Source organism: Micromys minutus (genome assembly GCF_963924665.1).
Source record: "Micromys minutus genome assembly, chromosome: 26".
NCBI lineage: Eukaryota > Metazoa > Chordata > Mammalia > Rodentia > Muridae > Micromys > Micromys minutus.
The window spans coordinates 142295-166997 of NC_137961.1; the positions used below are offsets into that span (position 1 = coordinate 142295).

The window sequence follows — 24703 nt, forward strand, 5'->3', positions numbered from 1 at the left end:
TAGAAATAACTGCTAAGAAAATATAGCAATATTTAACACAGGATTTCTAAAATAATTAAATGTTCATTACTTTCCCCAAAACAAATGTCCCATGTTTTATTTTATAGACTTTGTTTATCAAGAGTGGCCCACATTTGTACTCTGGAGGTGGACTAGCAATACTTGCTCTCTTTTGTACAGTAATGTTATAGTTGTATAAGAACGTCAGAAATGTGGCATTTGGAGCAGGCTTTGTGTTCACCTTCCAAATGTTCCCAGTCAAACAACAGCAAATACCCGGAATGCCTTTCCTCCTGTAGGGTTCTGTAAACTGCAAGAGCACAAAGGTGACATTAAGTTATCTGTACATATTATCCTTTCAATAAGTCATGCTCTGTGAGGACACTCAAGCAAGTGGCTCCATGAAGCCAGATGGCCCAACTGTCTTAGACAGCCATAATTTATTGTTCTGGAAAAGCTCTGGTAAAGATGACATAATCCTCTAGGTAGCAGTTGCCTGCTGGACGAAATATTACTAAAGTAACTTGAGAAGCTCACAGAGAAGGACAGTAGCCATTCTATAGTTTCACAGTGTCTGGGACATGTTATCATGAATTACCTCCTAATACAATGGAGTTAAGCAGCTGCTCTTTGACCCCTGTTGCAGGGATACTGAGATTGTACGTTGCAATTGGTTTATCTCATTGGTAGTTATTTACAGTTTAGAACCTTGCTGATACTTAAGCAACATTAGAGTACTGGCTTACTATCACTTCCTAACTTTAATATAATACAAATACAAACTGTATAACCATCATTCCATGTAAGTCATAGCCTTGATAGTTTTGAGAAAAATTACAATGAAATTTAATGATCAAATTTGGAAAGACCTAAAATATGGAAATTCTCTCTGTCTCTCTCTCTCTCTCTCTCTCTCTCTCTCTCTCTCTCTCTCTCTCTCTCTCTCTCTCTCTGTGTGTGTGTGTGTGTGTGTGTGTGTGTGTGTGTGTGTGGTGTGTCTTTCTCGTCACCCAATGCCATTTGGGGGTTATTTTTAATTTTAAAGCAAACCGTGAAAGTAATGCAAAACTATGCATTTCTATTCTAAATATATGACTTATTTGTATTTTATACAGAATTTTATTTTGTAATTGATACATTTTCTTCAGGAAAAAATTAAATTCCTTTCTATATTTATTATCATACAATAAGTAGGGAAAGGATTGTAGAGAGAGAAAGTGAGGATACTGACCAAGCATGACACACTGACATGACATTCCAGGTCTGCATGTATGTAGAAGGTTTATTTAAAGTTATTTTTCTTTTAACAGGGTACAGAGCACAAGCTCTGGGAAGTAAATGTGTCTTCCTTGTACATAGTGATATCCTGGACAAATCTCCACCTCTGAACTTATACACAAAGTGTTAATCCTAAAGTTTGATTGTTATATGACATTGGACACATTAACCACTTAACCAATTTAACCTCAGTCAGTAATATATTAATTAGGGTTCAAGGCACTCAGCATTACTCAGCTGCTACTGAAGACTTCACCAAAGACATTGATAGTGCTGGTTATTCATAGTAATTAAAAATTAATTGTTATCCTCAGTTTTGTTAGGATATTATATATCCTTAAAATAATAGTTTTAAATTAAATCTCAGAAGTATGAGGGCTAAATGAAACCTGGCACTTAGATTATATTGAGATCTGCCTGCTTAGCAAAGTCATGAGACAAGATGCAGAAAGTCTCCTTCTCAGTCATAGATTCCTGATATGGAAAAAAAAGGCACTCAATGTGTGAATCTTGATTGGATATGCCAATCTGGACTCTGCATGGGATAGTCTTTGTGTTCTAAGAAACTTCTAGAAGCCTGACTCCTTTCTGCTATAATTTTGAAATATGTTTTAGAAAATACCTAAAACTTAGGTATCTGCATAAATAAATGTAATGTTATGCTTTTTAAAAAGTTCATTCCTTTCATTGTTCAATAGTTTATAAACTGAGTAGTTTTAATAATTTATAAACTTGGTAAAATTTCCCAAGTCATAAAAATATGTTTTACTAACAAACTGAACAACCTAAGATAGCTTGAAAGAGTTCCATTTACATCACACTAAACATATGCTTTCAAATCAAAAAAAAAATTATTTCTAGGGAAAATAAGACTCGTTGTGTGGTCAAATACTTTGTCAGATAACTGGATTAGAGAAATACTCAGTGCCTTGCACACCTAGAAAGAAATATAAAAACTAATCTAGAAAATCTGAAAGAGGATGAAGGAAATTTCCTTTTTATAAGATCAATTAACAAAAGAGTGGTTCTCTGGGTAATCCGATTTCCATGTTGTTTTTTTTTATAAGCCTACAGGAGACAGCCACGTCTGGTACTATAGCTCCTCTCATCCCAGAAGGAACAACAGCCACGCAAAGGCTCAAAGGAAACATAGTTCACCCACTTAGGCAGCATTCTAAGTAGAACTGTAGAGTAGCAACAAGTAAGAGAGCCCACTAAAATGTAAAAGAATGCATGTTTTGTTGGACTTTACCTTTCTGAGAAGATTCCATTCTGAAATGAAGCAGTGTACATCTTTCTTTTGTCCACAGGCATGACATCCACATAACCACCATGATTTCGAACCACCCCAGCATGTACTGCTGCTCTGCAGATACTAGACAGCTGAGCAAGTAAAGACAATAGCCACCATTAGGAAGAGATTCTAAGCTACACTTGCCCAGTATATATAATATATGAAGCAGCATTAGGGAAGTAACACATCAAACCAGTTCTCAGCAAGTTTGAATGTAAAGGTTAAATGTAGCTGTCATGGTGAAACCTCACCACTACCAATATTGGAAACACTTTTTTTGTCCCAGCAGAATTTTAAAACCAAAGGAGTACAGAGCAAATTAATTCCTTTTAATTCTTCAAGCACTATTTGTCACCATTCATAATTCTCAGCCTTTGCTGGTAAATATTGGGACATATGCGATGGAACAGTCACAAAATAGAGGAAATGACTCTTCCTTCCTTCCGATTTTACTTATAAGTAACTCAACCATAGCTCTTCCATTGCCAGAATGCAGGACTTTTCCCCTGATGAAAATAATCTATGCACAACTGTTTTACTATGCCTGCTCACATACTCAGCTACAAAATCCAAGCTAAACAGGAATTCTACAGAGAAGAAGCTTTATTTAATGCTTCTATGAAAATTTTCAGTGTTTAAAACTACTGTCTTCCAAAGTCATATCCTTTCTTTTGGACCATGGAAGTCTTCCTTCTATCCAAACACTGGCTTCTATAAAAATGTTCTATGAAAAGTAATCAATAGCTGGTTTTCAAGGCAACATTGGACAGGAAGGACCTGGCTTGTTTCAGTAACCCACAATCCATTTCACCTCCTGATAGTCTTTTTCTAACCTGCTGCAGGCATCCATTTGGTTCTTTTCTCAGTTCACAATGGGGATGGAGTCATAATGGTTTTAAAATTCACACTAGTGTGCATGTCTGGCTTGATATTGCTTTATCACAGTGCACTGACCCCTGGCATCAGTCAGGATTTATTAGTTCCTAAATCCTGAAGGCCAGGATGTCTAACCATTCTTTAGTTTTTGCTCTATTATAACATGAGGTCTTTCAAAGACTACACTTCCCTCCCCTGAGGAAGAGGCATCTCACACAGAAGTTTAAAGTCCAGACTGCATTGGTCACTGGATGCAGGATACTCAGATTAAATTAAAAGTAATTTTTGCAAATTTCAGTATTCCTCTTGTTTTATTAAAATAGTATAATTAGCATTCTCTGGTCAAGGCACTAGAAATGCTTCCATGTGATGATCATTAATCCTGTAGGTATTTTAGAGTACTGTTTTCCTCTCAAGCATGCAGTCAGTAGGCATTATCTCTGAGTTCAGAGGTCAAGTTTCTTTCTGTCCATACTTTAGAATATATTATATAAATGATATGTTTCATTTGTGAATATAGAAAAATTCTGAACAAAGTCAGAATTAATACAATAGGTAGTAAGCTACAAAAAAAGTGAGATGTCCACAGTACCAGGATACATAACATATATTGAGCTCTATAGAAAGAAAGAGCAACACACAGGGGAAAAGAAAGCAACAGAAGGGAAGCTGGTTGATTCCACACCAACTTAACTGGAGAGACTACATATCTTGTGGGAGCAAAGAAGATTGGGAAGCTTAGTCTACGACTCTGCAGTTACTGTGTGATAAGAATCTTCTAGGTCACTAACAGCTTTATTAAGTACAGGCTTTAGATAGGACCTTAAAATCATCCCAGGGTAGAAGTTTAATTACCAAGAGATCCCTTACAAACAAAATAGTGAGGAAGGGATTTTTAAAAGACTTCTTCATACATGACTAAAATGAGAAGTTTTGAAACTTAAAAGGAAAAACCTCTAAGGAATGACTCCGTTTTGTGTTCTATGTCCTGACTCTGTGTTGGTTAGCAGACAAAAACCAGCAACCAAATTGACCAGCTTCTGCCTCCAAAGAACTTCACAATTAATCGTCACAAAGCTCACATAGTCTGATAACACAGGCCAAAGTGAGAAAACAGTTGAAAGAAGGCTGGCATTTTATCTCACTATGCACCTCACAAAGCAAGTGGTAACTCACTTGAGAAATAAGGAACACAACAATGACAGAATTTTCAAAAAGATATATTTCAGGTGTAAGAATATGAACCCAAATGCATGGATGAGTCAATTCCTTAACCAAACATGGGGCCAGAAGCTTAAGAACATCATAAGGGGAGCTGAACTGGAAAGAATTTGGACTTAACTGACTGATAAGAAAAATAAGAGGAAGTACATAATTCAGGCTTCCTTATGAAACCAAACTTCTAGACTGTCTTATTGATTTCATATATTACCAAGAGACTTCCTACAATTATTTTTGTAACTCCTTTAAAATTTACAATGTCTTCCAAATATTCAGTGCATAAAATCTGAATTATTCATCATGAAAAAACATGAGATAGAGAAAATAGAATCTCTATCTCAATGGGCTAGTCATATTCCTTCCTTTTCTCCCTCACTCTGTCTCCTTCCCTCCTATTAGCTGCAGTTTTTTGTTTGTTTGTTTGTTTTTTCTCTTTCAACTTTATTGTTAAAAAAGAGAGATACATGCACAGATTTTTAAAGGCATTTTGGCATAACACTATATGAATATATTTTTGTCAGTACTTAGTTCTTTTAGAAGTTTGATAGTATGCATATTACTAGTTACCATAAGCATAAAGTACACGTAGAACAGAATGTAACATGGAAACAGTCAGAGTTTTATTGGTGTGTATAGATTAAACAATGATTTTTGAATACCAAAAATTGCCACAAGGCTATATTCTTAGCTCTTGGATTATTAATGATTTAAGATCCAGGTCCAGGTGTACCACACTCTGAGAGGGTGCTATACACTTACGTTTTTTCCTCAGAAGGACTGAGGCTTTCACTCTTTGGCCTTTGTTTTTTTGTTAGCTGCAGTTTTTATGTGTACAGAGCCCAGCAAAGCTGTCTCTGGTGTTTGCTGCATGTATACTCAGTGGTTCTCACTAGAACTGATCTTCCGAATGCCTTCTAGTGATCAATATTCCAAAGGGCACCGGCAATTCATTCTGAAGCCATTGTTACTAGAGCTCCTGTTCTAACCACCCTAAAGCCCCACATTACAGTGTGCTGGCAATTAGTTCCCTTTTGTTTGTATGTACATAATGAATTACCTGTTTGTGACCCTTTATTATTTGTCAAATGCCTCCTTGGCAGAGAGCATATGAACACACACACACGCACACACAATTGATAATTGTCCAGTTCACATTTCAGACACAAAAGAACCAAAAGAAACAAACTGAATTTTTCTTCCTAAAATGCCTCCAGGCCCTCTTGTTAAGGGTCCAATATACAGGCAAGATATGCAGTAAAATATTGAAAATAAATAATTATACAAGCACGTTTTATGTAAATATTCATTTACAATTAGCTATTCTGAAAATATGTATAGCAGTTCAGAAAAAATCCCATGACTCTGTAGGGCACATATGCCCATCTAAATGAGCACATATATTTAGATCCTTGCAGATTTTGGGAGCAGCATAAATTAACATACTTACATCAGAATAAACTCTGGATCCGATTACACGAGCATAATGTGGATTTGCCTGCATACAGTTTCGAGGACAGTACACTCTGAAAAATAAACACATAAACGTAAGATGGTATGTTCAATTCTTATATATGAAACTTATATAGAAATGAAGTCAGCATTGCAGGGCCTGGTTACCTTCAGCTCTCCTACAAGAGATCAATGACACGAGCCAGCACTTGACATAGTGCCTCCTTTCACTTAAGTCCAGGTTTTGATGTTGTTGTTTGGGTTTTAGTTTATTTATGTTTACTCAAAAGCCTTTGACTTGGGAATTTAAAGCAGAAAAAAGAAAAGCATAAACAAAGAAAGCCCTGTAGAAGTAAGTTTGGAACTCAGAGTTGAGAGAATTTGGTAAAGGTGTGACTTGATAAATCAGTGTGCCTGCCTATTACTCACTGTATGGTTCATAGCATGTTTCTTCTCTGTGTTCACAATTTAAGTGTTTTTTTTCAGGGTCACGTTTTTTAGTTTCATCTATAGTTAATTTCCAGTTCATGTCTCTGGCTGGAATCTCTCTACTTGCACCCCGAATGCTTGCTGCTTTCTCACTCTTTCCTCATACATCTAATAAGTATCTAAAACCTATCTGGCACAAAATAAAATTTATTTCCTGTCAAGTCCTGCTCTTCTGGGTCTTCCCATCACAACACAATGTAAATTCATTATTGCAGGAATCTCAGACAAAGCCTTTATTGTACCCAGGTTCCTGTTTATCTAGTACCTTACATGCAACTGGACAGTAATTTTTACCACTCATATATAATGCAACCATGCTCAGGGCATCCCTTAATGAGCTTAAACCATGGTAAGTACAGATCAGCCACTGTGTGACTTACATCATCAGCTTCCCTTTGTGATCTCGCTTGATTTAATTCTCCTCAATAGATTTATATATATTTAAACTAAAGATAGAAGTCCTAACATGCCATTTATCCTTTCTAATTATCTCAAAGGCTTTCTCTATCATTGAGAATAAACAAAAGATCCTTATAATATTTTCTGCATTTGGTAAATTTTTATATGGCTCTTCTACCTCATTTTCACAGTCTGGTGAAGGGTAGTTATTCCTCCAATATACAAACTATGCTATGTGCTTATGCCCCAGGCCCTTTACATTTCTCTTCTCTACATGGAATGCTCTTTGTCCTCATAACCTATTGCCATTTTAATATCTGATTGGCTATGATAATTTTTAAAAAGCTTTAAAAAGCTTGCTTTTAAATTGGAACATCCAGTTATAATAATTAAATACACTCTTAGAATTCAGGAAACTATCAATTCATATTTTTAACTAAGGTTACTTCTTAATTGATATTCTCTCTGTCTCTATGTGTGTCTGTATCTCTGTGTATCTGTGTGTGTATAGTTCTTCCTCTTCATTACCCACAAATAAGCACTTAAAACTATGAAAACATGATTTTATATAGTATATGAGACTCAACATTGTAACTATATGAAAATACCTTGAACATTATCACATCAATGAATTTTCTAATAATATCAGTAATAATAATAATAATAACAGTAATAATAGTCAAATTGAATTTGTTCCTATCAATTTAGATATATCCTCTTCAGGACATAGCTTTAGTTGTTACTTCTAAAATTTGTTTAGCACCATATAACACTGTATACTATGTGTACTTGGTCAAATCTGAGTAAGAACCACTTAAAGGTAAATAGTACTTTTTGGAGAGTGGGTTACTATAAAGAACGTAGCTCAAGGTTCTAAAAATTGAAATATTTCCCCACTGACTAGAAATGATCTCACTAAATGTAAAAACTACTGGCAATTAATCTTCCTACTATGGCTATCAAACCATCTTCCTTTCCTTAGGCTCATGCTGCATGTATAAACTGTGCCTAACTCTAAACTGTCTGTATCAACAGCTGCAACTTGATCCTCTTCTTACTTGGACAAATTCAAGTAAAGAAAAGTGGGGTAGGGTGCTTATTTATGCTTTTTTTTTTGCAATTATTCCATATATTCCTGAGAAGGGGTGATCTAATAGCTAGTCCTTGACTCCCATTTGTTTGTATGCTGTGAATAAAACTGCTAAGCATTCATTTAAGCTTCCAATAGGTATTTAAAGTCCTAATTATTCACAGTGAGGCATATAAAGTTTACATCAATATCAGAGAAGAATAATTATTTAATATGTACTTAATGTTTATGTCAATGTTTACTTCAGATATGGAATCCCTGCGGACATGAAAATACAGTAAATTGTGTGTCTTGACATTTTTTGGGGGGTAATTCCTTTAAGGATACAGGATAGCTATGTCTATGTTTAAGATCAGATGTTCACAGCACATCTGAATAGTAAAAATCCTTTTCCAATCTTATTGGCATTATTTTCAGTTACCAGCTGTAATTAGATTCCTCTAATTTAGGAATTACATAACAATGTTAAATATGAATTACATTGATTACTGTTAGAAGAACTTCTTATAGAATGAATGTTATTGACAGTTCTACATGCATCCTAACCCACATTATTCTGGAGATAGGTAGGGCCTTTGTGGAGGGAACTTGGTTAAATGGGGAAGAGAAGAAAGTACCCTTTTCCAATTGGATTAGTGCCCATGCAAAAACAGTAGATGGGAAAGAACTCTTCACATCATGTAAGAACACATGTAAGAACATCTACAATCTAGAAAGAGAGTCACTTCAATGACCAAGTCAGTGGCACCTTGATTTTGGACTTCCAATCTTTAGTAATATGAGATATAAATACCCAATGTTTATACCACCCAGTGTGACATTTATTATAAAAGTTTATGTAAAATAGTATAAACCCCGTGTGTCACACATGAACATGTGACCACATGCATAAATTCTTATAGCATAATTCTTATAGAATGGCCAACACTTAGAGAAGGTAAAGTAAGGGTTCTGGGTTACATGTAGTGTGCAATATCTTGTTGCTCCCTCTAGGAAGATCATAAAAACTTTCAAACCTTAGAACCAGAATTTCATAAAAACAGAGATCATGGACCAAAGGGGTACATATCAAGTGACTATGCAGATACATGTGCACATATGGAAATCACTATATTTATTACAAGGACAAGCACCTGTGCAAAGGGTTACCTGGGGCAATGTGAAGCAGGTTTATGAAATGGACAGAGCTGTTCCACTGTAGTTTCACAAGTCACAGCTTGAACTGAAGAATTAAAGCAGAATGCAAGTGAACTTCTTTGGCAAACATCCCATACAAGGTAAGAGAACAAGTAAAAAATAGTACTAACCTGTTACTTTGGATACTGTGAAGGAATTAGCAGAATGATATTTGCTGAGGACAAAAAAAAAAAGAGAAAGAAATGTCAATCATTTGGGGTATTAGCAACAGTGTAACTCCTGGTACTGCTCAGGGCTTTAAATATTTAAAACTGTTTGTTAAAATATCTGGACAAATGGTGTAAGGACACATCATTTATTCACAATAAATCTATAGACTCATGTCCTTTCTCCACAGAACCAGTTTAAGCCTTTAAAACAATTAATATAGAAAAAAATCCAAAATGACAAATGCCTTAAAGGAATAGTGGTTATTTAATCAATTATTAATGTTTGTTATAAGGTCAACAGTAAATGAGTAAACCTTTTCTTATTATATGAACCACGCAGCTAAAAAGCAGACATATGATTAGATATACCACGATATATTAAAAATTTTAACTGGTTTATGTATACTAAAATTTTAAGAAAATCATCTGTTATTGAGTTTTGGTTAATTTGCAAGTAATATTTCAACATAATTCACCCATTAAGTTACTTATTTAGTATTAAAGATATAAGACATTAATATTTTATTTCTATGAGTTTTATATTCAGTGCTTAATAGTCCTCATTTATAATGTGATTCTACAAATTAAGATCTTTCTCTTCACAAAATATAGAAACAAAAATGTGTCATATTTCATTATCATTTCTGTAACAATCTAAAATGAAGCTTAAGATAGAAAGATTGTCCCCTAGCAAATCATTACCAGTATCTGCTTTAATAATGACTATAATTCATTAATGATGATTTATAAATTTTGCTAAGTGAATAAACTAATAAATTGTACTAAGAAGAGATATTGCCAATAATTAAAACCACACAATTTTACATGAAGGATGTTCACAAAGTGAATCAATGTTTTTCCTGTGTTTAAATTACACTTAGATAAACAAACAAAAAAGATAAGAGTACACTGTATGATTAGAAAACACTTCAAAATCTTTTCTTACTTAGCAATCATATCTATAATATTAACCAAATCACCATTGCATGAAATAAAACATCATTTCATTGAGGAAAATAAAATGCAATAACTTAGCTTTCTTTAGGGTATATTCTGTCATAGCTGAAAAATTTACAACTTAACTTTAAAAGTTAGCTATAATTTAAAAAACTTTATACATGTAAGAGTTTTGCCTACATGAATTTATATTCATCATGTGAATAACCAGTACCTGCCAATTTCCTAAGAAGTTGTATTTCCTGAAAGTGGAATTATAGCCAATTGTGCCCTTCAGTGTGAGTACTGGGAGCCAAATTCTGCTTCCCTGAAAGAGTGGTCAGTGCTTTTAACCATGGAGTCATCTCTTCAGCCCAGAGACTAACTATAAATTTATGTATACTTATTAGATCTTTTAAAAATTAAGATTTTTATCATGCCTCTAAGCAAAAAGATCCCAATCGTTTTGTGAAAACTATAAACTAAAATGAACTTTGAAAAATTAGCAAGTTCTCTTCCATAAATTCTTCTATGATTGAGTCAAAGATATGTTAGCTCCTTAAATTTTCATTTCATCTGAGAGAAAAAATTGTTTGGGCTCTTACCCAATTGTTTGAATGCCATTTCTGTTGGACTTGATGAAGTAATACTTTCTCCCTTGTCGAGTGACATCTACCCACCCGCCTTCGTTGTCTATTATTCCATAGTGGATGGCAGCTCGGCAGATACTGGATTGCTTTCAGGAAAGGAAGAGACAGAAGATATTAAAGAATTCAAGCTCTATATGAAGAAGCAACTGACTCTTTATATAACTTTAACCTTAAAAAACATTTCTGAGGAAAAATATAACATACTTGATATAAGTTGCAATTTCCACATTAAAAATAGATAGTGTATGAAAAGGCTGCATCCTGAAATAATTTTCATTTCCACTTACCATTTCATAATGTACACTCCCAATGACTTTAGCTTTACTGTCCAAGCAGCCAGCAGGACACTCGTACCTAAGTGATAGTTGTGGGAATGAAACCAGTTATTTTGGACATCAGCACAGAACACACACACTTTTTTAACTTGTCAGCTGACACTGTACTGACAGTGACACTCACCTGTTGCAGGTGGTCCCTTTACACTGGTCTCGCAATCTTACTTCACAAGAAACAATCTGAGCTAAAAGAAAAACAAACAAAACCCAGATAATTTTAATAATTCCAATGCTTCTAAAATGAGTTTTGCATACTATTAAAACATGCTATTTTTCTTTTCTTTCTTTTTTTAAAATTTTTTTTGAGATAAGAGTATCTCTATGTAGCCTTGGCTGTCCTGGATCTCACTCTGTAGACCAGGCTGGCCTCGAACTCAGAGTTTCACCCACTTCTGTCTCCTGGATGATAGGATTAAAAGAGAGATGTGCTGCCACTGCCCAGTTAAAACATGATTTGATATTTTGAAAACGTGCAAATAAAACTAGGACAGTTATCATTCATGCAAAGTCTAAGCATCTGATATGTGATTAAACTCTTACACATCTGCTGAGTGCTGATGACTTCATTTCTGTTACTATCATCTGATCTTGTGCGAACATGCGTGTCATGGACTTGAGACTGCTGCCGTTCAATTTCATTTGTTTCTTCTTCTCGGGGGATATAATACCTGTCTGACCCTTCTGCCAGAGGGAAAAGATTAAAAAATATGGAATTTACTTACATGAGCACAAATTATTGAACAAATGTTTTTCTACACCTGTTAAATAATTAAAACCTACAAGTTCAGTACTATTTTCAGTACAGGTTTTGCCACAGGTTGTGGTTGTGTGTACCATACTGAAGATTGCATCAGTGTTTGGTTTTCATAAAGACACAGAAAGCTGGACTTGTTCTCTAATAGCATCAGAGCTTAGAAACTCTGTATCTCCCCCACTCCCAGAAATGAAAACATCTCCTAAAGGGTGGGTATGCCCTAATCAGTTCCAGCATCACTTCCTACAGAGTTTCTGACTTTTAAAATAAACTTTAAGATGCAATAGTTTTCACTTTAAATAGAGAATAATTTCAAGCTTGTCACTGAATTCTCCCGCCCTGGATTGTTGTATAACAAGAGTTTATTGTTGTCCTGCAGTAAAACAAAACAAAACTAAACTAAAAAAGCCAAACAAGTGTGTATTTTTATTTGTGTTCCTAAACTCAGAACCTAGAAGAAAGGCATAGATAAAGAGGAATATTGGTTTAGAGAGGGATTCACCAATTATTGGTGAAAGGCAGAGAAGTTGCTACTTTGAAGGTATATGTACAAAGACCATCACCAGAAGACAAGCTGCAAAGTGGGCAAGGAAACCAAATAGGGACACATGATAGGGAGGTAGAATGGGTGCTTCTGGTCTGCTTATCACATCCAAGGAGCATCCAGACACGAATACAACCAACAAATGGCTTTCCATGAGCGTTGAGCAGGGAGAGAAGGAACTTGGTTCCAACCTTTCTATCACATCTGCTCTACATCAACCTTCATTTTGTCATCAAAAATAGAAAGTATAAGGTAAAACATGGCCACATGGATGCCCAAGATTATGGCTCTACCCAAATCCTTGTCATACAGATGATATCTTCAGGCATAATTAACAGGACATTATATTTGTGTTGTATGCTTCTGAGATAGGATTTCAGGTATTTCATGCTCGCCTTAAACTTGCAATACAGCTAAGGATGAATTTTTACTCTTGATTCTCCTGCTTCCACCTTAGTGCTGAGAGTGATGATGAGTCTGACTATTCCTGCTGGTAAGGATTCATTCCAGGGCATGTTGCATGTTAGCCAAGCATTCTACCACCTGAACCCCATATTTTCATAATAAGACTTCTGTATCTGTTTGAGATCACCAATTTTATAAGTTCTACAGTATAATCACACTTTTAAAATTGTTTCAGTATAAGAAATAAAGTCTGTGGTGAGAGATGGTGAGTGTGTGTGTGTGTGTGTGTGTGTGTGTGTGAGAGAGAGAGAGAGAGAGAGAGAGAGAGAGAGACAGACAGACAGACAGAGAGAGAGAGAGAGAGAGAGATGTGTCTAATTCACCATGCATAGATCAGTATGATACATAGAGACATACTTTTGTCCAAACTCTCAAAGCTTTAAAAATGAATTAAGTTAATGTGCTAAATCCTTAAACATGACAGTTGAGACAACTCCCAACAACATATTAAGATGTCTTTTAAGATATACACTGTCTTTCTGGGATAGGAAAAAGTGTCAGAAGCAGTTGTTTAAAACTCTTGCTACTGTCCTGTAGGCACATGACCCCTGTTAAAATTGATTCATTATATGAATCCTTTAGATATAAGTTGAGCTAGAGAAAGGACTGAAGGAGCTGAAAGGGTTTGCAACTTCATGGGAAGAACAACATTATCAACAAACCAAACCCTCCATAACTCCCATGGACTAAAACATGGAGAGACCCATGGCTCCAGTTGCATAGGTAGCAGAGGACAGCATTGTCTGGCATCACTGGGAGAAGAGGTCTTTGGTCCAGTGAAGGTGCGTATTCCCAGTGTAGGGGAATGCCAAGGCACTAAGGAGGAGAGGGTGATTGGGAGAGGGAGCACCTTCATTGGATCAAGTGGAGGGAGAGGGGGAATGAAAGTAAGGGAAAGGGAATAGCAGTTGAAATGTAAATACAAAGAATATCCAATAAAAATCAAATAAAAAATTGAAATAATTATTCATATTTAAATCACCTCTTCAAAGTGCTTAAAGTGGTGCTCTGGTTCATCTGACAACTAATGTGATTTTAGACTCCTTTTAGATTTTTTGACACTGGGAATTCCACTCCAGGCCTCACAGACATGTGGCAAACCCTAGTCTTTTGCTACACCCTGCAAGAACATGCACAATGCTATGGAGCTGAGAAACAAAGGTTTCAAACACTGACCTTTGTAGCACAAGTTTTCTCTACAGCCTCCTCCAAAACTGGGTGGGCAAGCAGAACAAGGCCTTCCATGTTTGTAAGGTGCATGACCCCACCAGTTTCCCCTAAAGACATGATCCATTCCATTAAGACATGGTCTTCAGCACTACTAACACATTTCAAACATTGCTATATAATTATTTCTAGAGTAATGATGTAGCCATCTTAAGATAAAGATTTCTCCATATATTTGGTATGGATTCCTTTAGGTCTAGGCTTACGTTCTTCATTATATTGAAAAGTTTCAAAGTAACATGACATAAATGTTATTAAAAATTTAAAAGTCAAACATTTATAAAAAACTGAATTCAGAAGAATATTGACCTATCCCATGTATCCTAATAAAGTTGTGTAAAAATTTTAAAACAAACCTTTCATAACTTCTTTTCATATGTAAAACATATTTCTCACCTACGTATAGCTGAAAACCTCTCATCAAAATTAGTAAATATGTACACATAAATGGGACCGCAAATGAAGCTTAAAACACACAAAAAGTGTTTTATTTCTTTAGATTTCAATAGTCCATTCCCTTTATAAATTGACTTAATTTACTCTAATCACTGCAATGGGAGATAGCTTAATTAAACCAATATGCTTTATAAATATACCTTGAAAATTAAAAAAAATCAGGATGACAAAATTATTTTCACATTAAGAAAATTTTCATTAGAAATTCATACCCTGTCTACTTACTTTGGAGAGTAATTGCACACCAAGTAGACGGCCTTGGGCCATATTTGCCCCCAGATGTTCATGTTGTGGCACAGATTGATGGCACAGCCTATTCTACTACTAGTAGCCCACACCACCTGTGTTAGAGAAAAGAGAGGTTCAAGGAGGGCTAAGATGAAATGAGACAGTAGTGCATCAAAGGAAGTGTATTAAAAACAAAATGCAGAAGCCCAGATAGATGATTGATGCTAGAGTAAGATGTGCTCAACATCTGACTTCTCTGTAATTTGGTTTGTGCTTTTTATGCAACTCATTAAAAAAACTTACAAGCAAAGAGCTCTCTCTGCAGTACAATGTCAGCGTTTTCTAAATACAAACCTACTAAATAATTCAAAGTTACCTCTCCATCTTATTCTATGACCATTTCTATGAAAAAAAAAAGCTTACTAACTAAAGTAACAGAAGTCTGTATAAAAAGTAAATATGCAATGCTCAGAAACTCCCCCGTTCTAGAAACAGGGAAACAGTGACCTTTGTCTACTGAAGCCTGTTTTTCCTTGTTTGACTTAAAGATTAGGAATACATGCAATCCTAGACATGAATGTAAAATATAAAATATATCCACATTATATTATAAATTCTGCAATATAGTGAAATCAATAATAAATTATATTTTCACCAGCAAATTATTTCAAAGATGGCAAATTGTTCCTTAACAATATTTATTGGGACAATAGTAAATTATTTTACATGTGAAGTCATTAAAATAACCTGTAAGGTAAGTGTTTGCCATCTGTGATAGTGTTATTGTTTATAGAAATTTTTATGCCTATTCTAAAGAATTAACAATGCTACACATTTTTAAACATAATCCCATTAAGTAAAACAAACAAACAAAAAGGACACACATGCTCATATGTTTTCTGGTAGATACAGTAGTTGAATTTGGAGGAACCAACTGTAGCTCACACAAAGCATTACCTGAGTGTAGTGTGTACAAACAGGGCCAGAACATCTGAAAGGACAGTAAGGGTCACACTCATGTTCATATGGGTAGCTAAAGTCTCTCACTTCATCATACCATGCTTGTACATGAAAGGTTGGAGGTCGGTATCTGTTAGAAGGAAAAAAATCACAAATAACAAGAAGAGTAGGAGAATACATTTAAAACAAACATAGATTGACAAGGCTTGACAGGAAGCTCCTTCTGTGTTAGGTACAAGTCTTAAATAAACAGATGATACAAAAAAAAGAAGCTAGGAAATAAGTAACTCTTCTAGTAGGATATTTGAGTTTTCTATGTTTTGTGGTCTATTCTTTTAATCCTAGGCAACAGCATTAGGAAACCGCTAGTGATGGATTAATCAACATTTCATTCATGACATTTGTGTTTCCAGAAATAAAAAGCTGTGCTTTCCATTACCTTCCCCAGTGTGCTCCCAAATTCTGTCCAATGGAGGGCAACAGGCTCGCAGGTCCATGCTCCCACAAACACATTTCAGCCCAGGATTCTGCAGATCTTTCCAGCTCCACATCCCATGTCTACAGAGTAAACAGAAACAAAACACAGATATACAATGCTCATACTGGATATTTCTTCAAATATGCATCATGGGTTCTTGTTTTCTTCCTTCTTTCTTAAGTGAATACATTGCTTTGGTTTTCCTCATCTATCACCTGGATTTTTTTCTCCATCAGATTTCTAGTTAAATTCCCTGAATACACTTGTTCCTCTTCTAGTGTGCCTAAATGTTTTTTAGAATTTCCAGTGTGATAAATGAATTTACCTGACTCTTCTCCCTCCATGTAGCCAACAAAATTCTACAGGTATCTAGAGTAAGTTTTCTTTATATAGCTTGTAATATCTTCAAGACTTGAACCTGGTCTAAGCATCCTTTGGTGGTTTGCCAGCCAGGAATCTATCCTTGGCTTTCTATCCTGCATTATCTAACATATATGTTATCTCTCCAACTCACTCAGAAGTAAGCTCTGCCTTCCATGATGCTCTCAGACCTTTGTTACATTCCTTTGTTTGGCACTATCATCAAGCATGGCAATGTTTATTACTATATATATCTCTTCCAAGAGAGTATGGGTTGCCTGGAGGTAGTTGTTTTACTCCTGCCTGTACCTTTGACCTATTTTCTGTATTTATTATATAGATGATACAATGACAAATAATGAAGATGACTGGCTCATTTATAATTAATTTACAAAAAATCAAAATGCAAATTAATAATAAAATTTTACAAGTTATGAATTTAGTACTCATGTTTTTATTTCATGTTTCAAAACATGGTCTGTGCATTTGACATAATAGTAAAATGACAAACCCATATATTAATAAGTACATTGGCACTTTCAGAACAGGACTCTGCACAATAAGAGGACAGGAAAATAGTCCCAAGATTGAAACATTTTAACAATTTAAGAGATGGGGCTGTAGAAGAGCAGACATGATAAAAATTACACATGGATATGTAAATATTTTAAAGTTGATTGGTGACTTAATTTAATCTGTCATAGAGAAGAAATGATGGAGTAATAAAGTTGCCACAAGGAGATTAGGGAAATAACAAGCATGTGTCTGTGTATTTGTTTGGTGGAATTTGGAAAGGTTGCAATGTACATACAAAGAGGAAAGTGATATGCATGCCAACAGACTATAAGAACACAAAAAAGCAGTTTTAAAAAATATGATCTGAAGATATATATTCATTATGTTCACTATGTAGAGATAAATAACTTCAGAAAAAAAATTATATAGAACAATGAGAATAGTGAAAAAGAAGTCTAGGATTATTAAAATTGGAAGGAAGAAAAACAATAAGATAGTATTCTTTTTAAGCCAAGAAAAATACATCATAAATGTTAAGATTTTGTAAATCCCACCTCTCAATTACCTGGCAGTAGCCAGGTATGCTCCATCTTAGTGACCTGACACTATAAAAGGGGCTGCTTGCCCCCTCCTCTCTCTCTTGCTTCTCTAGGCCTCTTGGCCTCTTGCAGCCAGAGCTCTCTCCCTTTACCCCTTCCTCTTCTCCTTCCCTTCCTCCCCCTCCCTCCATGTGCTCATGCCTCACTTTCTGCTTCTACCACCCTCTTAATTCTCCCATGCCCTGAATAAACTCTATTCTGTACTATACCATTGTGTAGCTGGTCCCTCAGGGGAAAGGGATTCCCAACATGGGCCCCCCAGAGGCATCTCCCTTCCCCCTAGGCCTCGCAGCACCTCCTGGGCCATATGCCCCCCACTCTCTTTATCCTTTTCCCTAACATTGGGATGTCATCTTCTAACAACATTGGTGCCCTGTGACTTTTCCTTTCAATAAAGGCTAAAGAAAAACTGGTGGCAAATTTAACTATAGAGAACAAAGAGATTTCAGGAGTAGATGGACAATGATGGGAAGAGAGCAAGAAAGGAGGCTAGCTGAGTAATAATGGATGAGTAAGAGAATTCCAGCCCAGTGATAGAGAAATTTGGCCATAGAGGTCAGAAAGCACATGAAAAGCAAAGTCACAGATGTTGACTTTCCAGATGGCCAGATGGCTTAGGGGTGAGATGGTGGAGAAACAAAGAAAGAGAAGAGTGGGGTCCAAGAAGATGTGTTTTCTCTCCTTGATTTTAAAAACCTAAAAAACCCTAATATGACCACAAGATGAAAGATCCACTGAAGAAGACAGCCACACACACACACTCACACACACACACAGATACACACACACACACACAGGTGCATGCCCACGTGTACATGCATGCACACACCCTCATACTTACAAAAACACATGCACATACATTTACAAACACATACAGGTATAGAATTCTTTCCTGCTCATTCATATAATTTTTCATAATGAATATTGCTTCCCTTTCAGTTGTGAATATTAAATATAAAATATTTTCATCATAAAAAAGTAAAAATTTACATCAAGTTACTATATTCTTATCATAGTATATTTTTATTATTTATTAAAGTACTGAAACATCTCTACATTCAACTAAAACTTAAAGTGGTAAACAATAGTTGATTATAACTAAAAACTTTATTTTCGTTTTGGATTATTATCAAATACTGCAAATTACTATAGACACCATAAGTATATGCTACCAAAAATATTAATCAGGTAATAACTTTATTTGCTGGTGTAAGTATCCTACTGATTAATTTCATTATTTGAGTAAGTTAAATTACACATGTTAATTTACTGTTTAAGTGACTATTGTTATGCCCTCAACAAAAATTTACACAAAAATATGAATTTGAATGAAATCCCAGAGGATGAGCAAAATGCTATATTCCTTTTGCATCCAGAAAATTGAAAAAATAATCAGGTTTCCAGGAAGACACCTGGAAAGTAAAGCATTCTTAAGAAACAACAACAACAAAAAAGGTTTGCTGCCCATCTTGAAATACAAGATTTCGGCGATTCCCACAGTGCTTTAAGTCACATTGCAAAACCACACTAATCCATAGGTTTTCCAGTAGGCCAACCTCATGCTAAGGAACATTCAGAAGCAAGGGGAAAACCACAAATAGAACTTATACGGCTAAAAATTAAAATACCAGGAGACTATTGTGTTGATTTTTAAATACTAATCTTACACAAGGTATTGCAGATTTCTTGTCTCTCCCTTTCAATCAGAGACTTACGGCTAACAAAGTGCATTGAAGCTCTGAGAATTCTGGGGCTAGGTTATGAAACAGAGCTTCTATTTGGTTCTCTTTTCAGATACATCTTGACTAATTTGAGCCAACACATTATGCAGCCAACCAGAGGGGAAAATTGGCGGGAAGGACACTGTGGAGAGACCACACAGAGGGATCAGCAGCTGTGAGAATTCTTGGCCAAAGCTTGAGAACTGAGAAAGTACAGGCCCTCAGGTGATGGTGGCTCAGGTCCAGTAATAAATGAAAGCCTCACCCCCACCACCCACTCCCAGGGACCACCCAGATGAGCCCATGGAAAAGACCTGGAAATTCTACTAAAGATCAGTTTCTTCTTGCTATGCACTTGACTATGTCTTCTGGCCTGTGAGGTTTTCCATAGAAACTGGAACTTTTAAGAGAAGATGTACACAACTGCTTCTAAACTCACAAATTTGTGTTTTCCAAATCAGTGTTTATATCTGTTATACAGAAAGTAAAATAAAATTTAAAACATGCTCAAACTTGTTTGGCTAACCTTCCCTAATTATAAAATGTGTCAAATAAACTATAAGGTAACTCAGAAAGATGTCTTAAGGACCAAAATGTATTTATTCCTCCACATGTACAGAAATACAGATATAATGTAACAACAATTAATAAAAAAGAGGCCATGAATTTTAAAAGGAGCAAGAAAGAGTATGCAGGCTTGGAGATGGGAAAGTGAAGGGTAAAATGCTCTAGTTATAATTTCAAAAAGGAAAGAATTTTTTAAAAAAGCAACAACTATTTTTTTGCTTAACACATTGAAAACAAGATAAGAAAGTTAACAGCATTTATCAGTTATACTACATGTATATGTAAATATATTTATAAGGACTAAAGCAGAAATCATGTAACTAAATTTAATTTTAAATCCATGTTCAATAAATATTAATAATAATTTTAAAATGATCATTTATCAAATTTATTTATGCCTATGTATCTAGGTAAAGACCAACAATGTAATTTTTTAAATTTCCAGAATCAAGTACTAAAAATATAGTGTCCTGAAAGAATTATTACTAAAGCCTAATGACATCAAGGTATATGTATGCACAGTTTTTAGTACACATATATTTGAGTACACAATATTTCAGACTTTAGACAGCCAATAATTTATACCCATACTATTTAAACGGTTTGTAAATCAAATCAAGATGGTTTAAGAGGCTTTTTTCCCCTCTGAACTATTCAACCGGTGCTAATTTGAAGTCAACCTACACTAAAATTACCATTTCTTCATAAAATGGGTACATGAGGTATGTCAAAAAGAAAACATGGCTATTTCTGAACTACATATATAATACACACCAACCTATGGGAAAGGGCTATATAATGATTCCTTCCAATTTAGGAATGACTTCAGGTTGTAACCACTCTGCCTCATTTGTTCTGAAGGACTCTGTAGTAGGAGGGAACATTCAGAAGGTTCAGAGGCTGCAGAGAAAGCAGCATTACCCTGAGGCAATGGATGTTTCCTAGAAACCACAGAGATATGAGGTGGGCTGCTCTTAAAATTTGCTTCCTAACAAAGCCTCCACTATGATGCAGAAAGCATCAACCTAGCCATTTAGAACAATATCATTTCATTTTATTAAGTTTAGTTTTTGAGATGGAAATTTAATATTCAGATAAACTCAAAAGGCAGTATCAGTAGTCTGTTTTTCCAGGAATGCTATTCCAGCATCATAAACATTAGTGAGCCTGTGCTCATGGGCTAGAGCAGACACTAGTCTGGCATCATCCCTTTATTTGTCTAGAAAATTTGTACTTATTTGTCTCTTACAAATGTCTAGGCCTTTATAGCCAAACTTTCCTCCTTGCTGGCTCTCTACAACTTCTACTACTACACTTTGAAGGGCTTCTTTTCAAAATGCAAATTAAGACTCAGTTGTACAGGATAGAAGTCATGGTATGGTTAACACACAAACGGGAGTTTACATGCTTTCAACACAAACTGCTGCATTGTACTTTTTGATTCTCTACACTGCTATTTACATATTTATATTGTATGTATTTATATTCTATGCTGTCTGCATTAACAATTATTCCATAAATGTGAGAAATTTGTATCTTTCCAACCAGTGAGAGATACATAAATTTTATACTTCCAGTTTCTCTTAATTGCTAGAAGAATTAAAAACAGTTTGATAAGAAGAATATTTTCAATGAGACTTTTAAAGACTACTGAGGAATAATTAAAACAGTTAAAATATAAATGAAGATACTAAACAAGGACTATGATGATTTATATGTATGAGTATGTATATGCCTATATATACAAATGAATACACACACACATATGGTGTGTATATAATGGCTTTTAACTATTTTTGTTTGGTCATCTAAGAAAAATTTGGCAAGCAGCTTTCATTTATCTCTTCACTGCCATCTCAGAACCTGTTGCTATGTTCTGTGCTCAAATGGCTCAACTCACACTAAGCTGTTATCTTATTATGAATAGGGTAAGATAAGGTATTTCAGAATAGGGCAGATGAATAGGCCCACTAGAAATTTCTTTGGAAGAAAGATGCCATCTGAGCTCAGTTTTGAGGGATAAACAGGAGACTGGTAAAAAGAGGTGGAACATAGGCATGTAAACATGGCAGATACTGAATGGATGAAGAAGCTGCAGAAGCATGTTCTTCATTCAGAACAGCAAGTGTATCAGTATGAACACAGGTAGTTAAGGTCCGTGGTGCAGACTACAGGTGATTCCTTGCTTGAGTTAATTCTAGAACCTTGAACTTCTTAATGAGGGAGAAGTTAATAGGACTTTTGTTCAACTGAGTGATCCACACAGATAAAGCTGAGGGAAAGTTCGGCTTTACCAGATATGAAGAGTATGCACTAGACAGTAAAACAGGAATGAATTAGTGCAGTCTGATAAATGGGAAGGTGTGATACCATTGCAGATTTGAGTAGAGAAATAAGAATGTGAAAGAAATAGAAGAGGTGGGGTTCAACATCTGTGAGATAGGTGCTAGAACTGGATTATCAGATGCACATCCATGTGTGTGGTGTGCAAATCAGATATGTGGACTTAAATATGGTTATGTGTCTGTTTCTTGGAGAGGACTGAACAGACATTATAAGGCCCTTGGCTTTCTTTTGAAGTTATTGTGGAACATGGTGGTCATCCCATACATACTAGGAAATACATGAAGACGGTGCAGAGTTGGGAGTATAGAAGACAGAGTCATAGAAGCCTAAGACTATTTCAATTGAATTGATAAAGCAAAACTCAGGGAAAATATTTTTCAATGTTGAATAAAAAGGATATAGATGATCACACAATACTTCAGAGTTATAAATCCACAGGAAGGCAGGCTCTAAGAAAGCACATTAGTTCAACAGTCACTTCAATGCCACCTCTGGGCTTTGTATTTTTCCACCAGTTTTACCACTGAATAGCTTGGGCCCAGAAGGGTAGCAGACTATGAGAGTTCACATTCCAATAAACAAGAGAGACAAGATGTGAGCCTGCTGCTATATACATCCAAAGCCAGTGTTTATACTTGGTAATCTCTTGCCCTTTCATTTGATGCCCTATGGCTACTTTCTTAATTAACCTTAAACCAAACTCTCCCTGAGGTTCTCAGTTTCCATCATGTCTGTAGTTCCAAATTCTTCCCAAGCTCTGGGCTTGTACCTACCTAGTCTGATTCTCCCAAAGCAGGCTGACTGTGCCATGTTTCTATTGATTCATCTAAAAGAATAACCAGCAGAACTAATGTAAATACAGGGTGAAAAGGAACAATGGGAATGCACTTACACTACCTATATCACACAACCTGTCTAATGCATGCCTTTGTGCTCATTAAATAAGCTTTGCTGTCACAGAAGTATTGGCTAGCTGGTTTTGCTAGCACAGTGCATTCTGAGTTCATGGGAGTAATATAATACAGTTTGAAAGCTTGTCTAAACATATAAGATATGCAAATAATTTTAAAGAACTAATTATGTGTCCCAAACCTGTTAATTTATATGAGGTAATTAAGGACAAAATGATTCTTTAAAACTTGATTCTTTGCCTAGGGTTATATTTACACGTTGAAGCTTACAAACAAATTAGCCAAAGCAGTTGAACTAAAACAATTATAAAGTGATTTTCACATTTTCAAGAAACAAAAGTCTACTTGGGGGCATACATGTGTGCCAACAATTAGAACTCTTCACTAAGTCTCAGTCTGAGTTGTGTAGATCCACTATTTACAGAAAAGTCCTATGGGACCCTAGAGCATAATCTTTCTACTAAGGAGATTGAAAGTCAATATGGGGGCTGGCCAGTTGGCTCAGGCAATAAAAGCCAAGCCTGAGGATCAAGCTTTGGTGACCTGAGTTCATGTGCTTCGAGAACAGACTGCTGAAAGTTAGTTTCTGACTGCCATCCCTTCATCATGGCATGTAACCCCCAACACAAAAGAAGTAAATGTACAAAGAGACTTTTAAAGTACAGCAGCTACTTAGGAATGGGGTGACTTTCCTTCTGATCAGAGCAGAGTTTAGAATACTTAGAAAGCATAGATCTGAAGGTACTTATGTTTACATTGAAATTGAAAGTGTTCTTAACAACAGAAACAGGGATAGAAATATGCAGATAGAAATATACTTGAAGAAAACATTAGAAACTAAAGCAGAATAAGTGGGGGGAAAGATTAAAGGACAGCATGAAGGTATTTACCTATGCTGCTCTATGCACCAAGAACATTTTTTGACATACACCACCTGAACAATGTCTTACCATATACTCCATATTAGAAGCTGTTGGGTACACCTGACTTCTCAGCTTATTATGGAGATCCAAGATGCTCTGCATGTCATTGTCTGTGATGGCTCTTTTCCCTCTTTGCTTAGCTGTCCACCATTCACCATCCTCATCCATGTACTTTTCCAAAAGTTTCTCCAACAAAGTGGCATTAGGAACCACCATAGCTGGAACTGCTCTAGCCACGAATAGCAGTGCCGTCACTCTGAGCCACTCCTGTGCCTTACACATCAT

The 24703-nt window shown here is 35.6% G+C and overlaps 1 protein-coding gene across 1 annotated transcript; it reads right to left on the minus strand.

Moving 5' to 3' along the window:
* On the minus strand, window positions 1–24703 carry CRISPLD1 (cysteine rich secretory protein LCCL domain containing 1; the record flags this gene model as incomplete). Its single annotated transcript, XM_080938686.1, has 14 exons — window positions 1–310; window positions 2531–2661; window positions 6117–6192; window positions 9246–9318; window positions 9404–9447; window positions 10984–11114; window positions 11316–11382; window positions 11488–11548; window positions 11904–12044; window positions 14303–14403; window positions 15035–15150; window positions 15995–16127; window positions 16437–16555; window positions 24446–24703. 14 exons carry the CDS (start codon window positions 24701–24703, stop codon window positions 259–261), a joined length of 1503 nt encoding a protein of 500 aa, XP_080794812.1. The 3' UTR covers window positions 1–258.